Source organism: Diceros bicornis, chromosome 19 (genome assembly GCF_020826845.1).
Source record: "Diceros bicornis minor isolate mBicDic1 chromosome 19, mDicBic1.mat.cur, whole genome shotgun sequence".
NCBI lineage: Eukaryota > Metazoa > Chordata > Mammalia > Perissodactyla > Rhinocerotidae > Diceros > Diceros bicornis.
The window spans coordinates 40482210-40504744 of NC_080758.1; the positions used below are offsets into that span (position 1 = coordinate 40482210).

Genomic DNA, 22535 nt, shown 5'->3' on the forward strand with positions numbered 1-22535 from the left:
TTCCTCTCTGGGAAATACCAACCTATGCCTACCTAGTCGCCATAGCTCTCTCAAGGCTTAGAAGACCAACAAGCTAGAAGAATCTAGAACATTCTCTTGAGTTCAGAAGATCAAGGCTTCTGTATTCTCAGTGTCACTAGTTTATTAGCAGTTAGACTGAGAATTGTGTTAGTTTTCCTATGGAAAGTGCTTTTCAGAGCAAGAGTAAAGAATTTGTTTGTAATAAATGTTTTAACTATCAAGAGGAGGAAAGAAGCTGGTAATGTTTCATAGCATCTTATCCTCATTTCCCAATTTTGGACAGAATTCCCCAAAATGGAACTATTTTGCTCTCTCTTTTTTAGAGCTGACGAGATTCTGCCAGAAGTTGGACTTGGGTCTTTTGAAAGAGTTCTCTTTCTTTTACTGTCTTGATTTATGGTGTGGAAAAGCCCAGAAGAAACAAATATACTAAAACACTTCAATTATATGCATTAAGGTTGAGAAAGGACGGTAAGATCTAGAGTTTTTATCAGCTTGGAAATCTGCTGCGCTCACTCCCACACCTTCAGCTCGTCACATCGATTATTGTTCAGGACATCTTTATAAACAGATTCTTTGATGCTAAAGAACATGTAAATACAATAAGAGCAACAGGGAATATAAAACTAATCCCCACCATTCGAGAAGTCATTGATCATGCTTATTAAGTCCTTTTAATTGAATGCCTATGAAATTTCAGGTTCAAGATTAGATTTCTTCTTCTGATATCAGTATGAGGTTTCCATATTATTAACTGCAGGGAAGGGTGGATCCTAAGGTTTGTGTGTTTTTTTGTTTTGTGTTTTTAATTCAGTTGGGGCAGTGGCTAGAAATTAAAGGAAAAAAAGAAAACTCTAAGCTGTTGAGATTTAGTCATCGATATAGTTTTTGGCATAAATTTGTATTTTGCTACTCATTGCCTGGCCAGGCAACAAATCTGTTTTGTTTGGATCTGAGCAGCAGTTTGGAAAAAAATATATAATCGTATTGACGGTAATAGCTTAAAATATGAAATTGTTTTTATTCCCAGCTTGGAGAAATTGCAGGGCATGTTTTGTTTAGGCAATCCCTTTGACTCCAGTCTGAATACAAATGGAATACCAAACTGTTGGGCATGTTCCCCCTTATCTTCTACCCAGAGACTGATTTCATTACCATAATTGCAGGCTTGCCTGGCTCTTGGCAGCTTCTCCCCTCCAAGACCCTTAATAGCCTTACAGACGATTGTTGCGGCTGTTGTTCTGCTGCAGCCAGAGGGGGACAGGACTGCAGAGGAGAAAGGTTATGTCTCCAAAAGCTAGCATTGCCCTGTCACTGCCCAGCTTGGTTCTATGCTGCCTAGCTGCGCAGTCCTTCTGCACTTGTCCTTCCAGGGTTGTGTGTGGGTCCTGGTCACCATCACTCTCCAGCAACCATCCGTTCCAGCAAACAGCAATGATACAAGACATATGATGTTTTCCTTTCTTCTCTTCCATTTTTTCTTTTTGGGGGTTACTAAAAGTTCCATAATTGTTTATAAATTTGCAACGGATGCTTACAAGACGGGAGTAATGGTGGTGGCATGGAATAAAGCCAATGGTGCCCATCTAGGCATCCCACACCAGAGGAAAAGATGCCCTTGGCTTGCTGCAGCCCGAGTTTACTCTGGGATTGAAGACCACACTCTTGACCTTTTGTCTGGATGACACAAGACCACAGCCCAGGCCCACCATCAGGTGGGCAGCTCCCTTTGAATGTCAAAGCAGGTAGAACTCAGACCTCCCCATTTCTAACACAAAAGGAAGGGGCTGTTTGTCTCAGGGATGGGCGCACCCCAGTGCAATTTGGCAGAGCATCCCAGTAACTCTCTCAGATGTCGGGTTAGGGCAAAACTGGAAATGCATCTGTCCAGTACATCTTGCGCTGATTACTTGGAATGTATGTTTCCGATTCATTTGCACATAACTCATCCAGTGGGTGTTGCAAGAGCTATGCGATGGCCAAAGGAACCCAATGAGTCTTTTATTATATTTTTTAAACAAGTTTCTCTACGTTGATTGTCTCTTGGAGCCAAGAAACTGCATTCTTCCAGCCCTGTGACTTTAAAACTAGGCTCTGGAAATCCAAGAGCAAGTTCTAACCTTGGCTCTGAGACTATCTGCTCTGACCCTGAGGGTCGGTTGAGGAGTGTGCGCACTGATTCTGGACTACGGGATGAGTGAAAATCATAGCTGTGAAAGCCTGGATCTTAAGGACTTTGTGCTCACATCTCTATACATCCTGTGGCATCCAGCCTCCACCTCCAACCCCCACCCCCAGCATCTGTGGCCTCTTTGCTCCTTCAGTTGTATGAGAGGATGGTAATTCTGTTACTTACTTTTTGAGAGGCAGTGTAGCAAAGCTGGTAAAAGCATGGGCTCTCCAGCCAGACTATCCATGTCTGCCACTTACTAGCTGTGTGACCTCAGGCAAGTTGTTAATTTCTCAGTGTGCCAGTTTTCCCTTTCTGTAAATAGCTATCTGTTGCTGTTTAGCAACCACCCCAAAACTTAATAGCTTGAAGCAATGATCGTTGGATTGCTCACAGTCCTATGGGTCAGGAATTTGATCAGGGCTCAGCCAGGAGAGCTCGTCTCTGCTTCACATGGTATTGGCTGGGGTGACCCAACTGAGCTGGAGGATACAAGATGGCCCCACTCACATGACTGAGGCTGTGGAGCTAGCCATGGGCTGAGGAGCCTCAGTTCTCCTTTGTGTGGTCTCCCACTTCATGTGGTCTCTATGTGTGCAGTCGTCTAGGCTGGGCTTCCTTACATAATGGTATGCAGATTCCAAGAAAATGAAAATGGAAGCTATAAGACCTGGCAAGGCTTGTCACATTGTCACTCCTACCATATTCTACTAGCCAAATGAGTCACAAGGCCAGCCCATATTGAAAGGGAGGGGAAATAAACTCCACCTCTTGATGGGAGGTGTGGCACACACATACAGGGATGGGAGGAATTGCCAGGGCCATCTTTGCAGATAATCAACCACAGGGGCCAATCAATAGTACCAACCTTGTAAGGTTGTTATGAGGATTAAATAAATTAATACATGTAGAGCATTTAGAACAGCACCTGGTACAGAGCTAGTACTCAATAAGTGTTCAGTTTTATTATAGTTATTCTTGTGTCACTTCAGGAACATATATAGTACATGTTTACTCCTTGAATTAAAGACTTCCCAGCAATGTAGTCGTCAGCAAATCAGGCACCCTAGTGATAAACTGTCTCCTCCCAACCCGAGGCCCGGCCTGTGTACGTCAGTTCTATCCAGTCGTGGGGTTGACTTGGGCCGTCCCTGGATGTTTTCCATTCCGTATCACCATGCAGTCTCAGCTTTCCTGCGTGAGGGACGCATCCATCGTCTGCCTCTGCTCTCTCAGACTTTCTTCCAAGGGTCACCCGGCTTGGAGGCTTTTGACTCCTCATTGACCCTGGCCTGTTCTGAATTCTTCAGGTCACCATAGAGGTGGTGGACGGTCCTGACTCTGAAGCAGATAAAGATCAGCCTCCGGAGAATAAGCCCAGCTGGTCAGTCCCATCCCCTGACTGGCGGGCCTGGTGGCAGAGGTCCTTGTCCCTGGCGAGGGCCAACAGCGGGGACCAAGACTACAAGTACGACAGTACCTCAGATGACAGCAACTTCCTCAACGCCCCCAGGGGGTGGGACCGTCCGGCCCCAGGTCACCGGACTTTTGAAACCAAAGAGCAGCCAGAATATGGTGAGTTTACCACCCAGTAATATAAAATTGATGGGGAGAATAAATGAGGATGATGAGACCTAACGGACATGGAGCCAAGCAAAACTCAGTTTACAGTATGCGGCTTTTGGTCTTCTATGAGGCATACCTCATAAAGACTCTTCCACAGAAGCCCCAAGGAGGCACTGGTGGCCATGTTTTTCTGGAAAGACTATAATTTTAAAATCATACCAATTATCCTAGGAGATAATTTTTTTTAGTTAGTGGTCTTTGAGGCTCTGCCTCCCCCCCCCAATTTTAGTTTTTTTTCCTAAAAATGAAGAAATCACCAAATTAACTTCCCTGTACATTTAACTATAAAAATTCATCCTAAAAATCAATTTAGTATAAGAGGTATGTCCAGCTGCTTTCTTTGACCAGGCAATAATGTTATATTTACTTGGGAGTGGAGTGGCCCTTGGGAATCCACATAAACATGTGTGTCACGAATTGTCAAAGTTAGGCCTCCCCTCCAAATAAATTTCAAGACCCCAAGTTGGGACATATAGTTTCCCATGTTTTTAGAGTAGGGTAGGTGAGGTAACAAACAAATTCTAAATTCAATGACTTAAAATAATAAAAGTTCATTTCTCACTTCAGTTGAGATGGGAGACAGGCTAGGAGGGAAATCAGCTCCACTCCGTCATTCAGGGACCCAGGCTTCTTCCATCTTGAAGCTCCACCAACTGTTAGGGCCTGAGAGTTATCCACTGGATGCTCTGCATCTGGCTGGCAGCCAAGTAGAGAGACAGAGCCTGGAAAAGGCACACTCGCTCTTAACCGCCTCCACCTGGAGATGACACAACACATCTGCTCAAATTCTATTGGCAAGACTTGATCATATGACCCCATATATATGCAAGGGAGGCTGGGAAATGTTTTCTGTGTATCCAAGGAGAAGAGGAAACAGATTTGTCAAGCATCTGGCCAGCCTTCATGGGGGAACAGGCAGTGTGCCTTGTATTATAAGAATATTTGATATCTTACAAATGCATCCATCATCATGATGTTCTTGTGGCTTCACTATAAGCAGACTTAAGAGCAAACACTATATGATAAGGATGACTTGTCTTGCACCATTTGCACTCTCACCCTTACCCCTTACCCCGTTTTTCAGCAGAAAGACCAGTTGTATATTGGAGAGTCATCTCTGCCCACTAATAGATCATTCTAGGCAACTTCCAAAACAGTAAGATAATTTTTTTTCAGCCACATCATTCAGTTGTTCAACAGACATGTCTTTATTAAGAGCATGTCTTGTGTCTAGCACTGTGCTAGATGCTGGGAATCCAAAAATGAGTAAGACACAGTCCTTCCCTAAAGAGAATCTCACTTATCTGTGGACAAAAGGAGAAAAATTAACTGATAGAGCAAAATAGTGTTATGGTAGAGATACACATCAAATGCTAGAGGAGCAGAAAGAGAGCTCTCATACCCCATCTAGCCCAGAGGAAGTCTAATTTATCTACTTTCCAAGAAGAAGGACTGGGAATAGTAGCCAATCTTTATATAGCACTTACCACACACCAGTTCCTCTTCATGGCATCTCATCTATATTAGCTCATTTATGCAACTCTCTGAGGCAGGTACCTCACTTTACAGATGGGAAAACTGAAGCCTAGAGAATTTAAACAACTTGACCTCAAGAGTCAAGACCTAGGATTCATCTCAGACAGTCTGGGTCCAGACACTGTTCTCTTAACCACTATGTTATTCTGCCTCTCTGGGGAAAAAAATAGCACATCTTTTAGGAAAGTAGAGTGGTTGTAGAAATGGACACAGATTGGAAGATAGGAATGGGAGGAAAAGTCTGGTGCTGAACTTAATGTTGGAGTCTCTCTTAGTAACTTCCCATCATTGGACTAGATGTGTCAGGATTGCTACTTTATAAAGACGATCTTGTCCCTTATGATATCTCTAAGGCAGTGCTTCTCAGACTTTAATGTGCACACAGATCTCCTGAGGGTCTTGTTAAAATGCAGCTTCTGATGCAGTAGATGTAAGAAAGGGGCAGGAGCCCTGGTGAAGCTGACACTGCTGGTCCTCGGACCACACTTTGAGTAGCAAGATTCTAAGCATGTTGTAGATGTTCAGTAGCATTTGCGAAATGAGTAATGATTACTGCTTCTCACACTGGCTTACAAGGAACATGTGATTTCCAGAATTCCATATAGCATCAGATGAGCTGAGACCTCCTTTATTTCAATGAACCAACTCTTGAGCAATTTCTGAGTATTTATCCCTATGTTGGGTGCTGTGGAGGACACAGGGGGAGAACATACAGCCCAGGAAGGTGAGGTTCATGCAATGGTAAAGCAGCTCAAGTCACTGTGCCTAAGTGCTGGCTGCCTTGTCTGAAACGGGCTCAAATTGCCACAGGAACTAGTCTTTGTGGAGGATATAGATCTCAGATTTTTTAAGGTAGGATTTTTAATAAGAATTTAAATGTTTATGGCCAAAGAGTATTTAAAAAAATCCTAGGTGAAATAAATAGAATATAATTGTATCTTTAGAATAAATTATAAAATACACAACAGAAGATAGTTAGACCCAATAAACACATAATGTGACCATGAATTGGCTCAACTTTGGACTGTGTTTGACACACTGCATTTTTTTTTTTTTTTTTTTTTTTTGTGAGGGAGATCAGCCCTGAGCTAACATCCATGCTAATCCTCCTCTTTTTGCTGAGGAAGACCGGCTCTGAGCTAACATCTATTGCCAATCCTCCTCCTTTTTTCCTTCTCCAAAGCCCCAGTAGATAGTTGTATGTCATAGTTGCACATCCTGCTAGTTGCTGTATGTGGGACGCGGCCTCAGCATGGCCGGACAAGCGGTGCGTTGGTGCGCGCCCGGGATCCGAACCCGGGCCACCAGGAGCGGAGCGCGCGCACTTAACCGCTAAGCCACGGGGCCGCCCGACATACTGCATTTTAAATAATTCTGTGTAGGGGCCGGCCCTGTGGCTTAGCGGTTAAGTGTGCGCGCTCCGCTACTGGCGGCCCAGGTTCAGATCCCCGGCGCGCACTGACGCACCACTTGTCCGACCATGCTGAGGCCACGTCCCACATACAGCAACTAGAAGGATGTGCAAGTATGACATACAACTATCTACTGGGCCTTTGGGGGAAAAAAAAAGGAGGATTGGCAATAGATGTTAGCTCAGAGCCGATCTTCCTCAGCAAAGAGAGGAGGATTAGCACAGATGTTAGCTCAGGGCTGATCTTCCTCACAAAAAATAAATAAATAAATACTTCTGTGTAGATACTTAAGGTATCATCCAGGGCAAAAAAGAGTCCAAATAAATATTTTTCTGTCAAACAGTAGTATACTCTTCCCAAAATTGTTCTGAATAACCTGCATGATGAAATCAGATGGGCACTGCTTATAATCTGGGTAGGGACTCAGTTCTTTGCAGTTCTCTAACTGGTCATGGTCCTACTTTAATAGAACATTTCACAGTGATTTTTTTCAAGGATTTTTCTTTGTAATTTTGAATTATGGCCACATAAGTGAGTGTCTTAATGAAAGGAGGCCGACTTAGGCCAGAATCAAAGCTGCTGGAATACCAGGATATAGAACAGGATAGGGCAGGAGAAGAGAGACCTCAGATCTAATCCCAGCTCTGCCAAGTTTGAGCTTTGACCTTAGGCAGGTACCTTAACCTCTCTGAGCCTCAGTTTCCTTATCCATAAAAGGAGGATTTTTCTACCTACCTTGCAGGATTATTATAGGAGTTAAGTCTCTGTGTTTAGATGGAGCAGCTGGTTAAAGCAAGCCCTCAGTAATTGGTAGCCACTATCATCTAGGATTAGTGGTAGAGGCTTGCCAGTGGCCCTGAAACTGAGTAATAACTACTGTAAAATTTCAAATGACATCCTTGAACCCCAGCTCTTAGCCCACTGCACTGTGGATTGTTTTCTTCCCTCACTGAGCTCTTTGATGTCACAGATAGGGGCTGTCAAAGCACCATATAAATGTTTACAAGGACTGTTGTTCACTGTCTTTGTTGTCATCTTTGCAATTACTGCTGCTCACGTTTGTTTTCTGCTTGAGTGATGCTCCATATAGATGAGCAAATGAGAACAGCCTTGTTTTATTGTAACAGAAAGGAATACTGCCCTCAAAGCCTTGTCCCACAGTCAGAAATTCCCTTTCTGTCCTGTGAACACATTGAACAAATAGAAATCTCCAAGAGGAGAGTCTTTGCTGGGATGTTCGTCTGAGGCAGTGTGCTATAGAGGCTTCCGGGCCATGAGCTCATGTACACTGTTTTTCCTACGAGGCTGCTTCATTCCGTTGCTGGCCCAATAGAAATGATTAGCCACATGGCTATCTAAATGTTTGTGCCTGACTTTGGGGGACCAATATAAAAAAAATGTTTAGAAAATAAATGCTTTGTGAGCATTTAAAATAAAGACGTGGAGCAAGCTACTCACTGCGATAGTAAATCCTTCCTGGTTCCAGAATCTGCTAGCCATCTAAGAGTGTATTTTAGGGAGAATTTTATAGTGTATTTGTAACGGTTAGCTTTTGCTGCTTAGGAAACCACCCCCAGGGCCGGCCCCGTGGCTTAGTGGTTAAGTGCGTGCACTCTGCCGCTGGTGGCCCAGGTTCAGATCCCGGGTGCGCACCGATGCACCGCTTCTCCGGCCATGCTGAGGCCGCGTCCCACATACAGCAACTAGAAGGATGTGCAGCTATGACATACAACAATCTACTGGGGCTTTGGGGGAAAAAATAAATTAAAAAAAAAAAAAAAAGAAACCACCCCCAAAATTTAGTGGCTTAAAAGAACAAATATTGACACACAACTATCTACTGGGGCTTTGGAGGAAAAAATAAATAAATAAAATCTTTAAAAGAACAAATATGTTCTCTCTCAAAAGTCTGCAGGTTGTCTGGACTGTTCTGGGCTGGCTTGGCTGGGGCTGCATGGTCTAGCATGGTTTCTCTCACAATGATATGGTCCCAGCCTGACAGCCGAGGGTGCTGAGATGGCCAGGACCTCTCTCCACCTAGTCTCTCATCCTCCAGGACACTAGCCCAGGCTCTTCACATGGCGATGGAAGAGTTTCCTACAGCAAGAAGGCAAGCCCTAATGCACAAGCGCTTTTCCAGCCTCTGTCTGCATAATATTTGCTATTTTCCTATTGGCCAAATAAGTCCCATGGCCCGGGCTGGGGTCAGTGTGAGACGGTCATCACCAAAGCAGTGGATATGGGGAGAAGAATTATGGAAGTCATTTTTTGCATAATTAGACACAGAATTAGCATTCAATAATTTAGATCCAAGAAACCAAAACAAGAAATACCTCATGCAGAGATTCCAATATAAGCCTCATGGTGCATTTAATGCTAACATCTTAAAGTTTAGGGATGGTATTTCCCAAAATTAGCTCTCCATATTACTGTAACAGGGAGGATAGGTTGCAAGAGATTTCTAGATGGTTGAGGCCCCATTGCTTCTGCTGAGTCAACCAAGACACCACTTGGCATCATTGGACTATGTTTTATGCAGGTACCCGCCACTCAGGTGACACGAACTCTACCTCTGTGATTTAATAAGCCTTTTCTGGCTGACCCACTGCCCCCTTTTTATGAGTCTAAAGACATTACAATCTTTACTTGTGACTTGTTGTTGTTGTTGTTCCCTTTAACAAAATCTGGCCTCGGTGGTGCATGCAGGATGTGGTTGAATGTGTTCACATCTGTATAACCCGCTGCACCTGGATGCCCCTGCTGATGAGAGTGCAGTTATGTGAGTGTTCCAGGCACATCTCTGTTGTTCTCTGAGAGATTACCACGAGATACCAGACCACAGAGGTCTTGGGGGGAGCAGCAATGGCTCCAACCTCAGTGGTTTCTCTCTCTCTGGAAGCAGCATGTCTCTCCAGTTCTACTGTGTTGATGCCTAGTGCGAGATGGGAGAGATGAAGAAGGCTGACACTGGGGAAGCAGGCCCAACTCCCTTACACGAGGCAGTAGTTTCAAACATCTGTTTGGCCGTGTGATTGGAAAACCATTTCTTAGAAGAAAATCAAAGTTTGGAAAAATTCCTTTTTGGGAGGGGGGAGAGATGGATGGAGCCCCTGGGGGCAGGCAAGTTGTGAGCAAACTCTCCGCTCTGGGTTAGGGAAGAGGACACACTCTGAATCCTCTCGACTCTGCTTAATGGGCTGAGGAGACTCAGCGGCCCTGTGTTTGCCTGAAGAGTGTTCAGAGTGAATGCCATGTAAACAACAGCCTGGGAGGCTGGCACGGGGCCCGCAGTTCAGGTAGAAACATGTGTGGACTACATTCTTGCTTGGCCTATGTAATAACAATCACCACGACCTGTTATGAACAGACAGGACCCCTTCTCTGCAAGGCACATGCCTGTAGCTCTGTACTTGGCACCAGCAGAGGCCCCAAGGCTGCAGGAAGATTTGGATAAACCAGGAGAAATTATTACAGAATGGAGATGCGGCAGAAAGAGTCAGCTTTAGAGACGAAGGGCTTAGCACTAGAGCCCAAGCTTTCCTTTCTGTTACCTTTATGACCTTGGATAAGTCACTCAACCACTCCAGGGCTTAGTTTCCTTACTTTTAAAGAAAGGAAGTTAGTCTAGATAATATACCATCCTCTCTCACATCTCTCACACTCCCAGGCCCCCCGAGCCTGGCCTGATTCTCCTTTTTCCATACCACTCATCAACTTCTAATATACTGCATAATTTACTCATTTTTTGTGTTTATTGAGTATTATCTGACTCTTCTCACTAAAATATTAGTTCCCCCAGGGCAGGGGTCTTTGAAAGTTTTATTTAATGATGTATCCCACATACTTAGAATTGTGCCTGGCATATAATGGGGCCTCAGTAAATACTCATTGGATGAATGTTGAGTAATGACCTCAAAGGACCATTTCTAGCTTTATCATTGTGTATCAATTATCTACTGCTGCGTAACAAACCATCCCAAAACTTGGTGGCTTAAAACAACAGAAGTTTATTATTTCTCATGATTCTATGGCTCAGGAGTTCAGGCTAGGGCCCCCTGGGCAGCTCCTCTACTCCTGATGGCATCTGCTGCATTCAGCTATGCACTGAGAAGGGCAGAAGAGCTGGAAAAAGGCTTCACTCACATGTATAATGTCTTGGTGGCCCTTCATGTAGCTCCTCTCTTTCCATGTGGTGTCTCATAACTCACAGGTTTAGCCTCAGCTTCTTTCACAGTGACTGGATTCCCCAGAGCAAAAGTCAGAAGTTGCGAGGCCTCTTAAGGCCAAAGCCAGCCCAGATTCAAGGAAAGGGGAAATAGATTGACTCTTTCTCTCCCTCTCTCTCTCTCTCTCCCCCCCTCTCCTCTCAATGAATGAATGCACAGGGAGGGAAGGAACTGATGATGGTAGTCTTTGGAAACTACCTACTGTATTATTCCATGATCCCATGCTCTGCAAATGTATGCATTCTCAATAAGCACATACTTGGCACCTTCTTGGGTCAGGTCCTGGCCATGTGCTGATCACTAGATGCTGAAAATCTCAGACAGAGTCCCTGTGTTCACAAAGCTAATTGCTAAAATGAACCCTGGAGCCATAAGCCTTTTGACTCCAGCTGGCATCTGGTTCCCTCCAACAGTGAGAACAATGGAAGTGGACAATTGGCAGGTTGCTTGATGGAGGTGGGGGGTGATCTGGGGACTCTTGGGCCGAGGTTGGTGACTGTCTCCCTGGATTCCTTCCAGATTCCACAGACGGTGAGGGCGACTGGAGTCTCTGGTCTGTTTGCAGCGTCACCTGTGGGAACGGCAACCAGAAACGGACAAGGTCTTGTGGCTACGCATGCACTGCCACAGAGTCTAGGACGTGTGACCGTCCAAACTGCCCAGGTGGGTTTGCGCAGCGATGTGGCTCCAAGTTCAAGGGGAAGCTTTTAATTTGTATTTAAAAACTTATAGAAATTGACTTTTTAAAAGACAACCATCTTCCTAATAAGAATTCTGACTACACTGAGACAACAAGAGACAGTTAACGAGCTTAAAGGATGAAAAGAGGGATTTTCTGAGTCTTAAGCACAATTGCAATAGCCGTGACCTAGAAGACAATGCCATGGTGTACTTACTTAATTTAAAGGAGGGACTGTGGTTAACTGGGGCCTTTGATGTGAGATTTGTTGTGCCTTGAAGAGACACGTGAAAACAGACATTCATGGTCTGACAAGAAAGCCAGGATGAGAGGCTCGGCAGCCATCTACAGAAAAACCAGGCAGTTAGCCCCATCTGTACTGCCAGAGAAGTGCTGAATGCCCCCAAGGGAGCAAATGGGGGCAACTTGGCAGTTAATTGTTGCTTTAAAATGCACTGTCAGTGTTTTGAAAAGTAAACTAATTGCAAACTTGGTGAGAGGCCATATTGGAGAAGAAAAATAATTGTGACTGTAGCAGTGTTGTCCAACTGCAGCCTGTTTTTGTATGGCCCACACATTTTTCTACCCCCAGAAACTCTGTTCTCAAACCATAAGGCTGAGATTTGGAACAAAAAAGTGGTAGAAGAGCAAAGGGGTTTCTGAGGAGAGAGAAAGGATGAGATCGGGCATGTATATGTTAGCAAAGGGGCGTGTGCGGAAAATAAATGTAAGAAGTGGCAGTTCTGGCTCCCTGTCAGCCATGCAGATGGATTTCAAAGAGTGGAACCACCAGCAAGATGCTTTTCCTAATCTCGTGCATGCTCATCAGAATGAAGCTGAGCTGGAAGTCTCGTAGGATGGGATTTGGATGGGTAGAAATAAACCAGTAAATAATAATAATATGAGAAGGAGGAAGAGGAGGAGGATAGGAAGAAAATGAAGAAGAGGAGAAGTTGAAGAAGAAGATGATGATGGAGATAAGAAGAAGCAAAAGAAAATGAAGATAAATATGAATAAGATGAAGATGAAGATATTGAAGAAAAAAATGAAAAAGATGATAATAAAGATGGTGAAGAATAGGATTTTTTTTTTTGAGGATTTAAATACCAAGCTAATTTCTAAGGTCTTTATATGTATTATTTAGTTTAATCTTCATAATAGCCTCATGAAACAGGTATTTATTATTGTACTCACTTGGCAGCTGTGGAAACTAAAGCACAGGGTTAACTTGCCTAGAGTCACGCAGGCAGCAAGTGGTCAATCTGGGATTTGCATCCAGGCAGTCTAATCCCAGAGTCCATGTTTTAACCATCAAACTATTCCACCACCACCAGGGGGACGGGTATCGGGCTCAGCCACACATGGATACAGACAGCATTTAATTTCAGGGCTTGAGGACTTGCCTGTTGTTTTCTCTTCCAGAGCTGGCATCCAGATGCCAAGTAGTAAACTTAGATAATTTGTTGGGGGAAGGCTCTTCTCTGCCACCATTTTGAATGTTTCCTTCTCGTTGTCTCTCACCACTGGGAGCAGTGTGACCAGCAGCCCTTCTCGTACATTTTCTTTTCATCTGACTTTCTCTTCCTTTCATCCTTTCTGCCTCTCTGTTCCTGGCTTTTCCAGCTTTTCAAGGATCCCTTGCAACAGGAAAAATTTCCTTTTGCTGATTTTCGGCCTTACTGGAAACAATCATGGGGCAGGCAGTCTCCCTGGCCTGGCAATGATTACACTGTAAAAGTATGTCCCCGAGGTTGAGCCTACAAATAAGTTTTAGGGGCCTCACACAAAAGCAGAGAGAGCCCCTTAAAGGCAGTCAAGTCATGCCAAGCAGGGCGGACAGGGCTCTCCAACAAATGGTCCCCGTTGTACCGCTGCTGCATCTTCTGACTGCCTCAGCTTGCACAGGATTCCTGTTTGTAAAGGGTGGGGGTGGTTGTTTGGGGAGGACAGGCGAGCTAGGAAGTTTGAGGTAAGCTGGGTTCACTTCTTCAGAGCAAGTAATGACAAGCCCAGCTTATTCTTTTTGAAGCATCATCAGCAGTGCTCAAAGTCCTAGGATCTGAGGTATCTAGTCTTTAGCTGTGGACTGCTGCATCCTCAAAATAAGCTAGACGAATATTCAAGGAAAAAGTATCAGCTAACACTTACCACTTACTACTCTAAGGACTTTCTTTACACGTAACTCATTGAATCCATTCAACCCTAGGAGGTGGGTCATTTAGTTCTCCCCATTTTACAGATGTGGAAACTGAGGCACACAAAGGTTAAGTGGCTTGCCCAAGGTCACACAGCTAGTAATAATTTGAACCCAGTTAGTCCTTAAGACTGGTATTGACCACTACACTCTGCTGCCTCTAGTTTAGTTTACCACTCTCACACCACCAGACAGACAGCCATCCTGACATGTGTGCCCCACAGAACAAAACCCCATTCCTGGGCCCAGTGAATGAGTTCCTTAGGACTCGTTCAGGTGCATTTGTATCTGATTTCATGCTGCAAATGGTATCTGGGGTTTTAATTTATTTTATGCTCCACTACCTGCTTTTTACTGTTTCCTCTGTTGGCAAGGTTCTTCCCATGAGTGGTAATGAATACAAAAAAGGCTGTGTTCAGGTGTATTTGTTTTTTTATTTGCGGGAGTAGGGGGTAACTTTTTCCATATAACTAGGGAAAAATGAGCTCCTGTCTGTGTTTAGGAATTGAAGACACCTTCAGGACAGCTGCCACCGAAGTGAGTCTGCTTGCAGGAAGTGAGGAGTTTAATGCCACCAAACTGTTTGAAGTTGGTAAGAAGACTTTTTTCATTTTTATCCAAATATTGACTTAGTGTTTTGGATATTCCTTTTGCCTTTGCAATGGCATCCTTGGATCCATTTAAATGTTTCGCTTTCCTCCTATGGGGTCCAATTCCCTCAGCATATTTCTTGCTCACCGTATATACTGCAAGCAAGAGAGAGCAGTCTTGTGCCTGCACCAGCCTGAGCTGAGCAGCCCTCTGTGTCCGCCCTGCTAGCTACACAGCTTCCACAACAAGTAGGCAGGGACCACTCTTCCCTTAGCATGAGATCAGTGCATAGTAGGGCCTCAAGCTGCATAGAATTTCTTCTCACTGCCTTGATTGAGTGTCCCCATGAAGTCAAGAAATGGGGATCTCAGTTTGCAGCAAAGAGAAGGAGGGAGGGAAAAAGAGAACTTTCAATATTATGCCTGCCTCCCTCCACCACATAATTTTTTGTAAACCTTTGGGACACCCTGCTACTCATCTGCTGGAAAGTGCTAGAGCAAATACAATAAACATGGACCAAACAAAATTGAAAGTGACTACTCAGGTATTAGACGAGAGTTTGCTTTTTAAAAATAGCTTCATGTGTTTCTGGATGTAATTCTATATCGCTGAAAGGTAAAACTCCTCCTGCCCCATTTCTTTTTGCCACCCCAAAATTCTTTCTTAGCTTCTTCACTTCTGCTCTGCCTCCTCAGCCAGACTGGAGGTAGTCTGGAAATTCCACGTTACCCAGGGCTTCTATCTCAGTCCTTCACGCACACAATCAGACTGTCTTTAGTAGAAGCCTTCTGCAAACACAATGCATTTGATCCTTAAAAAAAAACAAAAAAATAAAAATTAAACACTAAATGTGGAAATTTTTCATAAAATAGTAGAGCAGCAAAAGAGGTCTGTTGGGGCAGAGAGCTTCTCAGGCCTCCCCGTATCACACCCCGCAGGCAGGCAGTTATTTGCCCTTTGCAGAGAATGGATCCAGTTGCACAAAGTGACACCCGGTGTGTGGCTAAGGCCACACAGGGATGAGTAGAAATGGTGTATCACTCAGGTTCCTGGCAGGAACAAACATGGCATGCTCAAATCCAGTAATTGAGAAGCATTTGATGAGAGGCTGTTTGCGAAGGTATGAGCAGGGTGGATGGAAACCAAGAAGGGATTGTACAGAACCCTGGGGCTGGCAACAGTGGGGAGCCCTTACCACCCATTGGCCTGAAGGGACTAGGGGAAGGGGTGGTTACCAGAACCCACAAGGTAGCTGTGTGGAGAGGGCTGCCTGACAGCACTCCTGGCTCTCAGAAGGATGTAGCCAACCTGCAACAGTGAGGAAGGAGCCAAGGGAACAAATACCCTGACCTCACGCTCCTCCCTCCCTCTGGGCTCTGGCCAGGTCCTCCCATTGGCTCAACCCAACTAGAAGTCAGGGCTCAAGGAGCCCGTCGACACAGTCCACATAGGACAACCTTTCATGGCAAGGAAAAACATGAAATGAGGAGACAGAAGGACAAACAGAAGATGCCCAGCAGAGATGAGAAAAGTTTGACTTGTACAAGCTTCAAGTTTCTTAACCTAATACTGCCTCAGTTTTCTGATCTGTAAAATGCTATGAGACAATAGTGCCTACCTTATAGAGTTATTGTAAAATTAAATGAGTTGATATTTGTAAAGCATTTAGAACATGTCCACCATACTGATGTCCTATAGGCACATGAACTATGATGACCTTCCACTCTGGAGGGAAAATACAAAGCCATTTTCCGGGGCCTCACTGAATTTTGTTTTTGAACACCCTGCCCTCTGAGGGAGACCCCCACTGCCTTTGCAGACACACACTTCCCAGGATGGAACCTCCATTCTCTCAGCAACTGCTCAGTCAGAGGCTCGCAGGGGTGGAATCATAGAACTCACAGCCGAAAGGAGCCTGAGCATATCCCCACTGGCGACACCCTGGACCCTGTTCTGTGTACCCTCTGCGTTCCCGCTAGTTTAATCCTCATCGCACTGTATGAGACAGATGCTATCTTCATCCTCAATTTAGAGGGGAGAAAACTGAAGCACAGTGAGGGAGAATACGTTGCTCAAGGTCACAGAGCTACTAAATGGTTGAGTTGAGATTCAGTCCCAGGCACTCTTGCACAAAATCCCACATTTCATTTTAGGCCAGGCCTATCTGACCTCCTGAGAGATGCCCCATCTCTCTCTTCCTCATTTCACTGAAGAGAAACCTGAGCCCACCTCCAAGCTGCCCACATCCTGACCACTTGATTTCCACTCACAACACCACCAGCCTCTCAGGCACCTGGGTCAGAGCTGGAGTCACTTCTGATGTCTTTGTCCCTTCACCCCCAAGCCCACCAAGGCCTGGCAGCTCGAACTCTTTGACTACTCTTGATCCCACCTGCTGTTCCCTCCCAGAGTATCTCACCTGGACTCTGACAATTGATATCAGCACTGAATTCATTTTCTTACTGTAGAGCTCAGTTGATAGCTCACTATCCCTCAAAAACCTTCAGTAGTTCCCTAGTGCCCTCTGAATAAGCCTAAATAAACTGCATTGAAGACCTCCATGATCTGACACTGCAACCTTACTTTCCTATATCCTCTGCTCCAGTGTAACTGAACATGTTCCCAACCCCAGACAACCCCACCAGACTTCTGCTCAACCTTGGTTTGCACAATTAATGCTCACCTGGAACGCCCTCCCCTCGCCTTCCTCCGTCTCTGCTAGTATAGTCTATGTCAGTTTGGGTCCTCCGAGAAGCAGATACCAAGTCGGGATTGGATATTCAAGAGATTTATTGGGGAAATCCCTGGGAAGGATAAAGGGAAAGGCAGCTGGAGTAGGCAGGGAGAGCTTTCAGACCAAGGTGCAGGCCTGACCCCTGCAAAGGGAGAGATGGAAGGAAGGAGGCCTGGGAAGGCAGAGCCTGAGTGCAGCTCTGAGAAAGTCTCAGCCATGCCAACAGGGCACCCTCAGCAAAGGCTGCCTGTTGGAGGAGCCCCTCGTTGGGCAGCAGCCCCACCATGCTCAGTCATCAGCCGAGAGCAGCCCTGGAGGAACATAACCTTATGTGAACACCACAGCAGATCCAAAGCTGCTACAGCTGGAGGCCACCAGTAAGCAAAGTGCCCACAGCAGGTTTTCTTGTAGGAGCTCTGACCAGGACACCTGTGGCCACCAGGCAGCCCTGCTGAGCCTCAGGACCAGCACAGTGTTGTATGCTCCCTGACGCACCCCCTTGACCTGCACTGATAGAAATGACATTGCGTTGTCATGAACACCCATGGGGCTTTTGGCCTTTGCCCTCCTTAATGCACCCCCACATTCTACCATGGTTGGCTTCCTTAGATATGCCTCATCTTACCCATTGCAGATTACCAGGCAGACTCTATAGGTAACCCACCTCTGCCCACACCATGTCCCTACACCCCAGCCTGACCTCCAAGTGGCAGCCCCTGTGGTTCTTTGCCTGAGGGCTTTCTCTGGCCCCCAGAGCCCACCAGCCCATGAATGCATGGTGGGCTGGAAGTCCAGGAACAGCCCCCTATCACTGATGATCCCCACCAAATAAAAAACAAATCTTTATTCAAAGACTTTATTCAAAGGACTATTGCAAGGGGGAAAGGGACTACAGAGCGAATGCTGTACCACAGGCCTGCAAGCATCTCAAGGGTTTGGCAAAAGAGTTTCTTTTATAGAGCGGTGCATAAGGCTAGACAGAACCCAGAGGGATTAAAGGGCGGCGAGATCACATAGGAGATCAGAGAATGTTCTACCCCAAGAACATATTTTCCGGGAGGGACCCTTAAGGAGGGGCTGTGTGCTGGCTCAGGCTGAGGGTCGGGCAAAGTTCAGGGACTTGAAGGAAGGAGAAAAGATTAACCAAAGTTTAGTTAATATGCATTTTGTTCCAATTGATCAGTAGGGACAGGCAGTTTAACTAATCATTTCTGAGGCAAAGAAAAGGAATTTGGAGGGTCCATGTCTGGCTTTGTCACAGGCAAACAAGAGGGCATCCATGCATCTTATCTAAGTCATATGGAGAAGGATGGTTCTGCAGTAAGTGGTTTTCCAGAATGTACAAGGGTGGGAGGAAGTCTTAACCTTGGCTGTTTCCCAGGCTAACAGGGCTTGGGTAAAGTTTGACCCTGTCGCTGGATGGGATAACTGAGATGTTCTCTGTGCAATTTCCCAGGTCCCAGTGGGATTAAGCTCCAGTTCATTGCAGTGGTTACTTGTTTGATCCACACCCTATAAAGCTGCCCTCCCTCTCTGAACCACCTCTCTGCTCCCCTGCTGGTGTTTCCCAGAGTCACCTCCCAAACAGCCATTTTCACTGGAATCTTTGTCTCAGGGTCTGGGAAAACACAAACTAAGACCGTCACTAAACCAGGGGTCCCAGACTCTGCTGACTAAGAGACCAAGAGGAAACACCCATGAGTGAAGCAGTCAGGCAGGGACTGTGGTGAATTGGGGCTCTCCTTTCCTGATCAAGAAGTGGTCACTGTTTGCCTGTTCACAGGGGCAATGCAGGACCAGCATAAACATGGTGGAAACCAGGAATCTACGTGAATAAGTGGAATCACCTGATTCTTAAATGTTGGCAATATTTTTTAATACTGTAAAAGCCAAACATAACACCTCTGGGGGCAGGTTCTGGCTCGAAGCCCACAGTTCAGTAGCCTCTGGCCTAAATGTTAAGTTCTCTAAAAGCAGGGGCCAGCAGCATCTTCCTCTTGGAGGCATCTTATCATACGGATTTGCATACAATGATGGTTACTGTTTCATGCCCAAGATTAAGAGGTTAGGCCACCAGCCCTAGTTTAAACCAGTCAGTGAGTGGCAGAAATAAAACTTAGTCCTACCAGGATTCCTTTGAGGCATTTTCTACCACTCACCACTAAGTATTTAGAGAGAAGATTCAAAATGGCCCTCTGAATTATTGTTAATTTTGTTATGGGTGATAATGGGGTTATGGTTATCTAGGAAACCATAGAAAATACAGTTTAATTATCCTCCTTTTTTCTGTAGATGCCTACTAAAATTTAAGGGAAATAATATCACATATTTACCAAAAAAAAATTTTTAATGAAACAAATATAATGATGGTAAAGTCTAGGTGATGGCAAACAGGCAGTCATTGTATAAGTATATTCTCTCTACTTTTCTGTGTGGCTGAAAGTTTTTCATAATATAAATTGAGGAGTTGAAGGGCCTGGAGAGCCTTGTGAACAAAGTTCCCAAGTTCAAGGGAGGTGAGCATGTTCCATGGCCTCGAGGTTCCAGGGGCTGCAGGGGTTGACTCTGGGAGAGGAGGGGTTGACTTCAACGTCACGCAGCGGCAGGTTTTGCATGTGGTGAGAGGGTTTCTCTGTGGCCTTTTTCAGACACAGACAGCTGTGAGCGATGGATGAGCTGCAAAAGCGAGTTCTTAAAGAAGTACATGCACAAGGTGATCAATGATCTGCCCAGCTGCCCCTGCTCCTACCCCACTGAGGTGGCCTACAGCACGGCCGACATTTTCGACCGCATCAAGCGCAAGGACTTCCGCTGGAAGGACGCCAGTGGGCCCAAGGAGAAGCTGGAAATCTACAAGCCCACCGCCCGGTACTGCATCCGCTCCATGCTGTCCCTGGAGAGCACCACGCTGGCCGCCCAGCACTGTTGCTATGGCGACAACATGCAGCTCATCACCAGGGGCAAAGGGGCAGGGACGCCTAACCTCATCAGCACCGAGTTCTCCGCGGAGCTCCACTACAAAGTGGACGTCCTGCCCTGGATTCTCTGCAAGGGCGACTGGAGCAGGTATAACGAGGCCCGGCCTCCCAACAACGGACAGAAATGCACGGAGAGCCCCTCGGATGAAGATTACATCAAGCAGTTCCAAGAGGCCAGGGAGTATTAAAGAGACGCCACCTCTGTTGTTTGTGACACAAATGGACTGCACTGAGCTGCCGCCTGGAGCAGAGTCCCTCTTATCTGCATTCATGTACATTTGTATATACCACATGAGTATTTTTCATAAATTACACTGGGGGTGTGCGCCAGGCCCGGGTGACTGCCATCTGAAGCCACCTTTGCCATCTACAATGCCCACAGACCTCCTTGGAACGCCTCCTAGGGATGATCTCGGCAGGAGGATGAGGACAAAGAAGCCAGAAGAAGAACCTGGAAGCCACAGCAGTGGGATTCAGTTCACACCCCAGATCCAGTATTTCTGAGAGGAACCAAGGGGGAAAAAGACTCAAGTTGTAAACCTTATAAGCAGTTTTTATATATAACTTATTTAATATGAATGTGACTTATACGTAACCTTTTCTCTGGAGTTGCCGTGAAACTATTTAATTGCTTCTGTGAGAGTTCAGAAAGGGGCTTAGGGAGGTGTAAGAGAAAGGGAATTTTGTAATGACTTCTTTCAAGATAAATAACTCAATGGAAATGTTTCAAAACAAGAAAACACCCACCTTAAACCAAATGTTATTTAGTCATGAGGCACCTTGTTGAAGTCTCTGCTTCCAAAATGCCCTTGCCTCCGACTGGGTAGCGGGTGCGGGACAAATGGGTATCTTAGGAGAAAATCTGAGGCCTGGTTTTAAATAGGCTTTAAAATAAAAGGCCAGTATTAGCATAATGCTATGATTCCAGTAAAAGGCTTCAGAACAGCAGAATTTCTGCTCATGCCTTAGTAGGTTCAGAAGGCTGCAGGAAGGTCAGACATAAAAACAGGGAGTAGCACTTTTCCAAAGAAAAAAGCAAAAGAAATGGAAAAAGAATATGGACCTCATTTTATCTATTTTATTTTAATGCCATTTTAACAATTTTTTCTCCACCAATATATTCCTAGTAAATAAATATAAAAAGAGGAGGGGGACTTAAGTCTAGGAAATCCTAATTTTTTTATGTTTTAAAAAAGGAAAAAAACTACATTATTTTTGTAAAGTATTTATTGAGTCATTGAGTCTTGTGCATCAAGCAATTATAATGTGACCTGGTTCTGTAGCGTGGAACTTAGGACAAATAAAGAGTTGGTTCTTATGCAACCTTTACTTGCAAAACTCCAGGAAAAGAGAATATATAATAAAATCATAATAAAATGTGTTACCTGCAGTAAATGTGTTACCTGCAAGTATTTATGATACAGATACCATAAATAGCCCTGGTAAAGCAGGGCTTCAAGGCAGGGGAGAGGAAGGTTCAAATAAAAGGCTCATTAATTGATGTGATGGTGGGTGGTGTAAGTCATAGCATCTTTGGCACCAAGAACATCAACCCAGCCCCCCGGAGGCTGAAGCTCATGACACATGTGTGACTTTTTGCCCACCCAGATCTAAGAAAGAGCTAAGAAAGCCAAGCCAGAGCAAAGGCTTTAAGACAGCCCAGGTGAGCAGGACTGCTTCTAGACAAAATTCTGCAATTATAGTAATAAGTAGAACTACTCATCATGCAAATTATTTCTTTTCCAGATGAGGAAACCAAAGCTCAGCAAAAATAAATTACATTGGATCCATCTTTCATTTCCTAGCCCAGTGCTCTTTCTACTATATCAAATTTTTGGTGTCCTTATATTCCTGGTTACTTTGGTATTCCCGACCCCACCTTTAGGTTCTCTTAATAAAATCTTGTTCATATGGAAAAGCTCTTATCAGTCATTTACACTTTAGAATGAATTATCCATGTATTGCCCACTCTCAGGATATTTATATTTAAGATCTATTTCTAATTATGGAATGAGCAGCCTTATTCACATCTGAAGGAATTTTAGGCAACTGATAGGGAGAGAATCAGTAGGTCCATATATCAGGGAAGTGGATTTGGTTTCTAGTAACAGGAAAACTATTTTTGCAAAGAGAGTTGGTTGCAATGGAATGCATTGCCTTTGAGGTGGTGAGTTCCCTGTCAGGACAGGAATTCAAGCAGAGCTGGAGATAAAGCACATGAGAAGCTCAGTTGAGTGATGAAAAGAGACAAAAATGTACAACAATAACACCCTCTTATAAGTGTTCTATTAAGGGCAAGTGTAAAGTACTGTGGGAAAATAGAGGCAGGATTAGGGAAGTACCTGCTGGGTCTAATGGAGGAGTGAAT

At 44.9% G+C, this 22535-nt stretch overlaps 1 protein-coding gene across 1 annotated transcript in view; it reads left to right on the forward strand.

Annotated features, from left to right (window-relative positions):
* Positions 1-22269, forward strand: part of ISM1 (isthmin 1) — a 75488-nt gene extending 53219 nt beyond the window's left edge. The window contains exons 3-6 of the mRNA XM_058563226.1: positions 3502-3766; positions 11511-11654; positions 14367-14456; positions 19838-22269. Of these exons, the coding sequence (XP_058419209.1) occupies positions 3502-3766; positions 11511-11654; positions 14367-14456; positions 19838-20355 (1017 nt within the window). The 3' untranslated portion in view covers positions 20356-22269. The remainder of the gene's footprint in view (positions 1-3501; positions 3767-11510; positions 11655-14366; positions 14457-19837) is intronic.
* The last annotated feature ends 266 nt before the right edge of the window (positions 22270-22535 follow it).